The sequence below is a fragment of the Urocitellus parryii genome, unplaced genomic scaffold, assembly GCF_045843805.1.
Source record: "Urocitellus parryii isolate mUroPar1 unplaced genomic scaffold, mUroPar1.hap1 Scaffold_40, whole genome shotgun sequence".
Classification (NCBI taxonomy): domain Eukaryota; kingdom Metazoa; phylum Chordata; class Mammalia; order Rodentia; family Sciuridae; genus Urocitellus; species Urocitellus parryii.
Genome location: NW_027553586.1, coordinates 4430719 through 4442796, shown reverse-complemented (window position 1 = coordinate 4442796; position 12078 = coordinate 4430719). Strand labels below are relative to the sequence as shown.

Here is a 12078-nt window from a genome sequence, read left to right as displayed (position 1 = left end):
ATAAATGTATGTTATACATACATATAACACAACAATATTAACTTGGCCAATATCATTCCTCAATATTTCCCCTTTCCATCTCCTTTTACCTCCCCTTGGATCCTTTCCTTTACTTTCTCTAAAATAATATTTTAATTAGCTTTTGTTGAAAATAACAATGATATAGATATAATTATATTCTAACAAAGTTTTTTTTTTCTTGAAGCTACATATGGCAGTACTTAGAGTAAGTACACACTTAAAGACTAAACCTCTGTCTCTACTTCCTTGACTTTTGTATTCTCCCTCTTCCTTTTTTTATCCATATTATTACATTTTGGAATTTTAAAAAATAGTTCATCAGAAGTTTTATTAAAACATTTATTATATATTTTGTAGATTATAGACATGAGGAAACATATGGGATATACTATCTTCTTCATCTGTTGGCTATCAGGATTTTTATAGTTTTAAAGTTACTTTACAGGCTCAAAGTTTTTTGTTTTTGAAATTTTATAGACTCTTTTGAAGTTTTATATACTCCTGATTATCACATGGCATATGTAGTTTAAAAAAATGAGAATATGCCATTAAGATTCTTAGATATATAATTTGTTTAAACATTTAAAACATGCCAATTATTTAAAATTTATTGTAGCTCATTAACAGTAGGTATAAATACCTTATATTACTTTTATGGAATTTCCTTAATAGTCAGTGTTCATAAAGTATTGTAATGGATCCATATTCACAAAACAAGAGCTTATCCTATCTCCAGCTTGAAATATGTATCAATACAGTACTCAATAGAGTACAAATTGTCCTCTTTATGTAAAAAATGTATTCTGTGAGGAGTAATCTAGTAAATTTCAGAAATTATATGCTGTTTATTTTTCCTTTAAAAGCTTTACACAAATCCAAAGAAACCTGAGGTAAGAAGACAAATGTATAGGTGGATAGTATATGTGTATTGTATTTAAGTATGTTTACCTGAGTTGAGACTATAGACTATGTTGCTCCACTACTATTTGAACAGTAAGAGTGAGCTCTTTCAACATTTTTTCTTATAAATGTGACCAATACTTTAGTATGAGATTTTCAAATATTACCTAGGGGTATTTTTTTTAAAGGCATTGAGTAGAACTGGGCCTCTTCTATAACATATTAACACTAAAAGACTCTCTTGATATATAAATATATAAAAAACACATTTTATTTATTTTAACTGATTCTTAAAATTGCTTATGGTCTTTTAGTAAAATAAACCAGTCATGGCATAATTCTAAACTATTTTTGCCAACAAAATTCTCCCATTTTGACCTTTACAGAGTTTCAGAATTTTTACCTCTTTACTTCTCTATCTGTTTCTTTCTTTTCCTTAGTGATTGCTACTTACCCTCAAGGCCAACTTAAATTCAAATCTTTCATAAAAGCCTCTTTGGCTAGATTGTCTAAACTAACTTCTTCTGTAAATTTATTTTCCAGAAGAACCCCACAATTTAACACTCTCAATTGACTCATGCAGATTATTTTCCCAAGCAGACAGTGAATTCTTGAGAACAAGGTTATTGTCTTGTTTTCTATCTTCCATAGTGAATATTATAGTCCTAGACACGTAATAGTTACTTTTGCCCCTTTGGCTTCTGTGGCTGTAGTAGTGAGTTGGAAGGAGAAGCCCTCTGTTCTCTCCTTTTTTTCTGTTCTCTTCATCTACTTCCTAGCTTTCTTTACTTTTTCCTTGCTTTCAGTTTTTCTTATCTTAGCCAATGTATTTTGTCTAACTGCTCATATTCAAGACAAAATTGTTTTTAACTCTTAAAATTCTCTCTGCAAATTATGAATAATTATGTAAGCAAAGGGGAAGCAAACTTTGAATACAAATGGATCACCATTTCTCAATGTCCAAACTAGTTTTATCTTTCCTTCTTTTTTTTTTTTTTTGAAGTTGTAGATGAACAGAATGCCTTTATTTTATTTATTTTTTTGTGGTGCTAAGTATGAAACCCAGTGTCTCACACATGCTAAGAAAGTTCTCTGCCACTGAGCTACAACCCTATCTGCCTTTGTCTCTTGTTGTCCTTTTTTCTTAGGTTTAAACAGAAGTTTTCTAAACTACAACTTTCTGATAAATTGTTAATTGGTTATTTTCTTGGTACAGCATTTATCATATTTTCTTATGAATGTAAAACTCCTAGTGATAAATCAGTAATTTGGTGAGTAGTGAAATGCTGACTAACTTACCCTTAAATACAGAAAAATCTTACAGAATGGAAAAAAAAACGGTTAAATACGTTTCAATGCTAGCACATACAACAATGAGGATATAAAACAAAAACTTATTATATGGAGAGTTCTAAGCTATCACTTATGACCCAAGAAAATATCTTGAATATTTGTAAATTATTCCCTATAGTGATGATCCCTAACTACTAGATGTTCAAGGCACCCTTCTGATTACTAAAAGATTTGATGGTTCCTTGAGGATATTAAAAAAAACTCAAAAGAATAACAGAGTCAGCAATAATTATAGTATAACTACTACTATAGCATAACAATATTCATAGTGCCTAAAAGCATTCCTCCACAAGATTACATTGTTTTACTTGCTGTTTAGCATTATGTCACTGATACTACTGTTTAGTTCCGTGATCATATTCTTTTATGTACTCACAAAACAACATTCTCACTTAAACAGTCTTTGGCATTTATCTTATATTGTGCCAAACATTTGAGTCATATCCCTAGAAATATATCCTTCCCTAGACAAAATATCAGAAACAATAACAATGTTAATATTTAACTAAAGCAGCAAAAATATACTTTACACATCAATTTAAATTTGCAGGACTCTTATGACAAGTATGTTATGATACAACAGTGAAAGACTTTGACTTAAGACAAATTGTGCTTCCCTAGTTCAAAGGCCAACAAAGTTTGGGGTACTGCACAAAGTTCTGGCATTTCTGCACATTAAGTTTTGTTCTGCTTGCTCTGTCTTTTGAAAGAGAAATTGACAAAGGCAGCTGAAATAGTAAAGAATGATAGCTTTTCATAGACACATACTACAAAAAGTATGGTGGGTATTAATAAGATATGTAAGCTGTATGTAAATATGTTAAATAAAGTTTTAATTTATGACATAAAGAATTAGTATATATGAATATTGTAAGAATACAGATATTATGATATTATTATCTATTCCTCTGTGCTTATTAGAGGTAGTCAATGTCCAATTATAATAGTCTCCTTCAGGAACTGAACTATAGGTGGTCCCTGTTTCTAACCACATTATGCTCTCAGAAATTTTGTTTTTTTATAAAATGTTTATAAGATGAAACCCTAACTGAGCATGAACTCTGGGCTAAATATTTATTCACTCAGCAAATATAAATTGGGGCTGGACATGGTGGAACATACCTGTGATCCCAGCAGCTTGGGTGTTTAAGGCAGAAGGATCACAAATTAAAAGCCAGCATCAGGAACTTACCAAGACCCTGTCTCAAAATAAAAAAAAATGTAAAAAAGGCTGGGGATGTGACTCAATGATTAAGTGCCAAATGTGTGTGTGTGTTTGTGTGTGTGTGTGTGTGTGTGTGTGTGTGTGTGAGAGAGAGAGAGAGAGAGAGAGAGAGAGAGAGAGAGAGAGAGAGAGGATATATACATATTATATATGAATTAGGCTCATTTTATGTGCTTAGCATTATTCAAGCTACAAAAACATGAAAGTAAATGGAATAAATAAGGTCCCTGCCCTCTTGAAGCTTTACATTCTTATGTGGGGGATAAATAATGAATAAGTAAGCAAAATTTAGCAAAAACTTTCAGATAGTCATAATACTGTGTATGAAAAAAAGATTTTAAATGTAGTTTACTAAAGAATGCTGAGGTAGAGATGGAAAAGGAAGAATTGAATCGATTTTTTAGATTGGCAGTTCATAGAAAGCCTTTCTGCCAAACCACTATTTTAGCTGAGAATGAATGACCAGAAGGAGTCAGCCTTTGCAGGTCTATGAGAGGTAATGGAATATAACAGGTAGAATAATATGCTAATTAACATTACAGGTACTAGAGTCAAATCTCAGCTCTACCACTTAACCAGCTTCTTCAGTAATGAGAATAATAATATGTACTTCAGAGTAGGGAGGGCTACTGAAATCTACTTCATGGCTACAGCATTTTGGGCAGTGGCCAAATATTATCATTAACCGGAGATAGCATGTCCCAGAGCATAACTATACAAAGGCCCTAAGATGGGAAGGAATCTTGGATGTTTATGAAAAAAAAAAGGTGCCATGATCCTATCACTTAGTGAATGGGAGGGAAAGTGCAGGAGAAATAGGTAGGGGACAGATGAGTAATGTCTTATTGACCAAAATAATTCATAAATTAAATGTTGTCAGGGCAATGGGATGCCATTAGTTAGAGGGGTTTACACAACGGTATTGCATGATCTTTTGGGCTATAGAATAAAGAATGAATATTAGATGGTCTTGCAATTCACTTTGAAGATAGTCCTGAAAAGTCTTACCAATGGATTGGAAAGTGGAGGGAGAAGAGGCTTCATGTGTTGCTGTTGCTTTGGTCTATATGAATGTGATCAGCATGATTGATAGAAACAATTGATGATCAATTTAAATATCACCTTTGTCAGGCAATACAGCCTGAAAAGTGGGAGAACATTTTGTGAGTTATAATATACCTTCTTTGATAAATTAGTTTCAAGTTAAAAGAATTAGCATCTTCTATAAAACAATTATAAATGTAAAACTTATTGGTTCAGTGATCAAATAATAAAATGCAAGTAAAATTATCAGCTACTGAAAGATTTCTTTCATTTAAAAAATAAAAGCTCACAACGTTAAATAGCTATAGTTGACTCAGAAACATGGGCAGGCAGGCTGTAGGCATTGTTTGACAGGGCAATTACATCCAGCATTGGTTAAGAGAAGATACTGTGTGTATCTAGCCTGTCCAGAGTGAACCTGTTGCTGTTAGGCAGCTGTAGATGCTTCTAATCTCACCCATCTCTCCTAATGTTGCCATAAGCAGCCTTCTGAACTTTCATTTCTCTAGTAGGTTGTCTAGTTAGAAAAAAATACTTGTATTGAAATTAACTCCATGATAAATCTCTCACTTTAGAGTTTAACCAACATGAGAAAGTTTTCCCAGTACATGGTCACCTGTGATTAAGGTGTATATTAAGGAGTAAGATCTGCAGAACCAGAAGACTAAACTTCAGAGTAGAGAAAAGTAATAGAAGCACTGAGACTTTTTCTGATCAATCTAACATTTTCATCCCCACATTATCAAGGATTAAATATTCAACCAGATGAATGAGGGGCACTTCTGTGTGTTCTGAAATCTGTCCCTTGGTATTTCTAGCTTTCTTAACAGAAGAGCAGATAGCAGTAATATCCTCAATCTTGAGGTTCAACTCAAATATCACCTCTTTGGGGTTGCTTTCCTTGGCCCTTTCAAGCCAAATCAGCACTTTTCTCCCTTCATCTTCTTTCCATCACAGCATCTGCTTCATATTGTTCACAGCAATTGTACTATGTGAAATTATTTATTGATTATCTCCTGAGCAGACTGTAAATTCAAGAACAACAGGGACCAAAATATTGTTCATCACTGTGACTCCAATGCTTGATACAAAACAGACATTCACTAAAATACGTATTATGTGAAGAATAGTTTCTCAACTGATTCCCCTGTCAGAACCTAATGGGTGAGATACTTGACTGTGCCTTAGTTTTTCCAACTTCAATTATAATGGAAGCATTTATCATCTAACTCACTTTTGGAGAAAAAGTATCTTAATATCTGGAAATATTACTCCTAAATAATATAATACTGTGGAATAAACAGGTATATAGGAAGCATGGTAGGTATACAATGAAAATGTGCCTTATTATCAGGTAAAATTCTGGATTTCTTTTTTAAATTAATTTCTTTATAACCTTTGGTTTTTCTAGAAAGTGACTGAGATATACCAGTTCAAATTCAAATATACAAAAGAAGGAGCCACTATGGATTTTGACAGGTAGAATCTAATTATTTAATGAACCTGATAAAGTATATAGAAGTGAGATAAACATAAATTTTTATAAGCCAGAAAAAAGTTTTATACTTTTTTTATCATTTTTCCATAACTCCCATAAAACTTCACTATTATAAAAATGAACTATAATAATTAAATTTCTGAAATCCATGGATTTAATTGATGAGAGTAGAGGACATGATAAGCATCACCATTATATTAACAAGGCTGTCTGCAAAATGTTGATTGAAGAACTCCATAAGGCCCTGTCTAGCTACTAACCCAATGTTTCTCAACTGCTATATTGAGATATTGATCTTTTACACATTCTATATAGTCAGTTGGGGCCAGGGTTAGATAAAAAACCCTGGACTGTTTGCCTACCTGCATAACTTTTGTCATCTGCCTACCCCACCATGATGGACAAATAGCACTTTCTATGTGCTTCTCTGTATGTAAAAGACTGGAAAACACCTTATTGTCCTATCAAATCTAAAACTCCAAGTTTTAAACACATTTAGTGCATTAAATAGCACACTAGTGGATTAAATAGTAGTTCAGAAGGGCCCAATGCAGATGAAGATGTTTGTTGAGGAGAAATATTTATTCTTCTTTCAGTAGTTTTTTGGCTTCAGATTATCCAGGAGGTAGATAGAGCTAAAGATTTACTGATACAATCGAAGTGGAAGATGAAAATGATAGTGAAAAGCCCCAGGTAGTAGAGTGCTCCAAGTAAGAGAGGTGGATATCTCTGACAGGAATGAATTTAAGAGAAATGTGGCAGAATTCTCCCTTTTCTCTATTATTAGCTCTCTGGGGCTTGATGATTTCTCTCTAATACTCACTTCCTTAATTATTCTATCATTTATAAAACTTTTAGGCAATATTCAAATGTGAGAACAAAGTTCCAAAAATGAGAGTTAAAATTTTAATTATCACTAGCTAACGTTTGTATAGCACTTTACAGATTATATTCACATTTACACATATTTTCTCACATAAAGCTGTTGTTTTTACTCTCTAAAACTCAAATATAAGTATCCCTGGCAACCAGATTAATCTCTTTGGTTATAAAGACACATATGCCAAGAGGTAAGCAGTAAAATAAAAAATGGCCAAATCTTGCAGATATTAGGGAGGCAAGAAAATAATACATATTAGAATTTCCTAGAAGCCAAAAAGTAGTATTTGTTTACATCAGAGTTTTGAATGATTTTACTGATGAATCCTGGAGGATCCCCTGGGCCACCTGGCTGTAGCCCTTCACTCAGGTTACCGTGTTTAAATTGGTTAAATTCTGGCAGACAAAGCTAAGTTGTTTGAAATTGATAGAAAAGCTTAATAAAGGTTTGCTTTATAAATTTACACTGCCTCTAAAGATCAGTTAGGGGAAAACTCAATAGTTCAATTACTTAGGATTATTTTTCAACACTGTGCAATTATACTAATAATCATAGCTCTTCCCCCAAAACTACTCAAATATGAGACTAATTGGAGAAGAAAATTTCAGAGAGAAAAATGTTTAGAATTGGAAGGTAATTTAGTCCAACTTGTTCATTCATATTCACTGAATGAAAGATATTGATGAAAGATACAGTCACTTGCTGCTTAGTGAGCGACAAACAGTTCTCCTAAGTCTGTGCAGAGTCTGTGGGGATTATAGGAGAAGACTTCTTTGAAAAGATGACACATTGCATTAGGGTTTAGAAGAGAAATAGAAAAGTACAATACAGGTGGAATGAACAGCAAATGCACATGGTTGAGAGGAAATTGGACAGTAGTTGCTGGTGAGAGTAGAGAAGAGTATAAATGGACATTAAAGAGTATAAATGGACATTAAAGAGTATAAATGGACATTAAAGTTTATTAATTTAATGGAGGCATTTTAAGCATGAATGGGATATGAGCATATTTTTCTATTAGGGTTATTATTTTGTCTGTGGTATGCAAAATGGTTTGCAATGTGTAAATGAAGGAAAGAGGAAGAATAGTTAAGATTCCCAGTGGGGTAATCCCTGCAAGTGTGAGGATGGGATGCCTTTGAGAGATAACCAGATGATAGATACAGAGCTAGTAGCTGATTTTATGGTTAGGAAGTTGTAGAAATGTCTGTAAGCTTATCTTACAAATGACATAACCAAAAAAGTGTATCTAAATGATTTGACTGAAGACATTCAGCTAGTTAACAGCAGAGATTATATTAGATGCCAGGATATCTAATTCCAAATCCAGTGTTCTCATTATTATGACATATGGTTACTTGTAATAAGCACATTTTAAAAAAATAAAGTCATATTTCAAATGCTTTAGGTGAATGTATTATTTATAAGTCCTTTGTATATTCATTGAAATTGTATACTTGTTCCTTTAATTTATACTCTAAAAATTGTCTCCAAAATGTCTAGATGTTTATATTTATTTGATCATATACTCAAAAGTTGTGTTCTTTTGGGAATATATTGTCAGTATTGCATATGATTGAAAAATATGCCTTTTTTTCTATGTGATTATAGCAGTAGTACAAGCTTTGAAAGTGGAACAAATAGTAAAGATATTAAGAAAGCCAGTGTACTACTGATTCGTAAATTATATATACTGATGCAGAACCTTGGACCCCTTCCTAATGATGTTATACTTACTATGAAACTCCATTACTACAATTCAGGTAGGTGTAGACCTTTATTCCAATTCTTCTTAAGTACTAAACTAATATTTTATGTAAATAGAAGGATTTTACAAACATCTGAAAGATACATGTTGCTATACTTAAAATATTTTTCTGGCTTCTATTGAAACTAAGTTTCATGGCTTTTTGCCCTTTTCATTTTGCAGTGACTCCACAAGATTACCAACCGCCTGGTTTTAAAGAAGGAGTGAACTCACACTTCTTGGTGTTTGATGGGGAACCTGTCAATCTGCAAGTGAGATTGGTCTCCACAGGCTTTCACAGCATGAAAATAAAAGTCACTATGGAGGCAGCCAGAGTATCTGATTTGGAGAAAAATCTGTTTCAGGAGAATAATACTACTGAAGTTGCCCATCAGGGTCTAGACTGTGATGATGAAGAAGAGGAGTACAAATGTTGTGAACAACCAATAAAAAAAATATTATAAAATTTTAAAAAAAGAAAGAAATATTCAACCACACTATTTAAGTAAAATATTTTTAAATAAAGTAAATATATGTATATTCATATGTATTTGTATATGTGTATACACAAAAGCATTAACTCTGGAACAATCCTTTTCAATGATAGGGAGAGTGCTGGTTTGTGGAAAAGTCAGGAGCTTTACCTATATAATTTGAAGTCTCCTTTTCTTAAAGTAAATAAATATTAATTTTTAAATTAAAATTATTTAATTACAATAAATTTACAAAAAAAATCAAGTGAGGCCAAGTTTTAGTGAGTCTCCAATTCTTCAGTTAAATACAACTGACATTTTTCACTTTGCAATCAGGTCATGTCACAGTAACAACATTCCAGTGGAGCATGCCAGGTATAAAAACTGAAACAAAACAAGTTTTGACATCAAAGATTTTTTATTCTAAAAAAGTACAGTCCTAGCCAGGACAGATGAGGTTAATCACAGCTGTAATCCCAGCAGCTATGGAGGCTGAGGCAGGAGAATCACATGTTCAAAGCCAGCCACAGCAACTTAGCAAGGTCCTAAGCAATTCAATGAGACAGACCCTATCTCTAAATAAAAAACAACAACAAAAAAATGCCGGGGATATGGCTCAGTGGTTAATCACCCCTGGGTTTAATCACTAGTACCAAAAAAAAAAAGTCTGGGCCTTAAGAAATAAATATGTTTTTAGATGAAATTGCCTATTGCCCATGATTAGGAGAAAAATATTTCCCAATATATTTCTAATTTTAATAAGTGATATATTTTTAGGACTTACAAATATTTTAGGTGTCTATTCATATCAAATACAAGTACAAATCAGCTCTTTATTTTCTGGAATAATCAAGTGGGAATGAGCCAAGAAAGAAAGTTTGGGGATTAAACCAAATCAGAGTGAAAACAGAATGTCAGCACTCATTTATGTGAAGAGACAAGCTTTGGGGCTAGATCACTGGGGAAAACCAGGGAGCTGTTGGGTTTGCAGCCAAAGGAGCTGAACAGGCAGGGCTCTGAGCCCCTTATCTTGCATTTTGCATAGAGACTTTAGAGTTGGGTACTGCTAGGACTCCACTGTACCCTAGGTAAATCTATACTGTTGGCTTACTGTTTACTGGCTGCTAACTGTAGGCTGACATTGTATTAAAAGTGTTCTGAGACAAACACATTTTAAAAATATTCTCAGGAGAAATTTTAAGATTAGGATAGTAACTTATTTGACTGAGATAATCTGAGTCATACTTACAGAAGATGACTACGAGGTAATTTCTGAAGGTTCTTTCCAGATCTTTAACTCAGTGATATGTTTACTGCATGGGAAACAAACCCAGTCTTACTTGAATTAATATAAATAATACAACCAAACTAACAACAAGGTTGTTTTGTTTTGTTTTCATTTTTAGTATCTTCACAATATCAGTCATGAAAATAGGCTTTAGAATTTTGGTACAGTTTTCTTCTCTGATTCTACTCAAGGAAGATATAGCTAACATAGAAAGGCTAAGAAAAAAACAAATAAAGGTTAATAAAAGAATGAACAGATTTCAAATGGATTTTTATACTTAAAAAATTAAAAATTTCTTGTTTGCAAAATAAGATTTAAGTAAGACAGCCTGGAGAAGTATATTTTAAGTAATAGATTAAATGAGGCAGGTGATGACACTTTTCCAAGTGTATATTTAACAGAAGCTATATGTAAAAAGATCTGGCTTTCATGGTAAACTTATATTTGATATTAGTTTCTCTCTCAACCAGCCAGTCACATGAGAGAATGCAAATATACTGAAGTGCTACTGACATTTTTTCTACTAAAGATTCCTATTGTTTTACTTCATGGAAAATACAAAATTTATACACATGTGTACATATGTAGAACTTTAACATTATTGCTTTTAAAAATTACTGTATTTTGAAACATATAATTCATCAAAGAGAGTATACAAAAGTTATCTGAACCATTTAAAGAATAATGAAAACATCCATATACCCACACAGGCCAAGAAGTAGAAATTTACCACTAGAAATCACCAGGTATCCCTTTATTAATGCACTTCATGTATCTCTAAAGAGAAATACATCCTGAGTTATTTTATAATCCTTCCTTTGGTCTTTTTAGTTTTATCATCTACCAATATTTGGGCCCTTTTAAAATTTCTATATAAAAACAATAATACTCCAAGTATTTTTCTATGATTTTAGTCCTTATCTTGACCATCAAAACTGAGATTCATCCATTATGTGTGGTTGTTCTTTCATTTATACTGTTGTAATATATTTTACTCATTTGTTTTATTTCATTTTTGAGATGGGGTCTTATTCTGTTGCCCAGGCTGGCCTCAAAATCCTGGGCTTAGGTGATAATCTTGCCTCAGCTTCCTAAGTGTTGGGACTACACGAGTGTGCCACCATGCCCAGTTAATATCCTACTCTTGTTGAAGTTATTTCTTTTAAATTGTTAGAAACATTCATGTCCACATCTCCTGATACACATGTGAAAGAATATCTCTAGGGAATATATCAGAGAGTTATAGTCTTGCACATTTTCAACTTCATTAGGTAACACAAAACTATTTTCCAAAATGATTGTACCAATTTATATTCCACCAAGTTCTCCAGTGCCACCTAGTTATGGGAATTTAAAAAAAATTCCTGGTATTTATCTAGCCGTATATCAAGGATGAAGTAGGAGGCACTGTGGGATTCAATTCATTCAGGAACCATTAAATGGTAAGGAATCTCCTTTCATTGAAAGCTCTGGAGAACTCTCGCAGGCAAGTCTTCCCAAAGAGTGGCACAAAGGTCATATGAAGCCAGGCCCATTGAGGTCTGCCATGTGAGGTCCATGTGTGTTTTGACTATCAACCATGGCTGCCACTCTTTAAGAATAAAATCATGTGATATCCTGGATGATATTTGCAGTGCTGTGTGGAAAGC

The 12078-nt window shown here is 32.9% G+C and overlaps 1 protein-coding gene across 1 annotated transcript; it reads left to right on the top strand.

Annotated features, from left to right (window-relative positions):
• The first annotated feature begins 211 nt into the window (after window positions 1–211).
• Window positions 212–9132, top strand: LOC144252320 (HORMA domain-containing protein 2-like). The gene is made up of 5 exons (XM_077794723.1): window positions 212–226; window positions 885–911; window positions 5955–6022; window positions 8533–8684; window positions 8852–9132. The coding sequence occupies exons 1-5, from the start codon at window positions 212–214 to the stop codon at window positions 9130–9132; spliced, it is 543 nt and encodes a 180-aa protein (XP_077650849.1).
• The last annotated feature ends 2946 nt before the right edge of the window (window positions 9133–12078 follow it).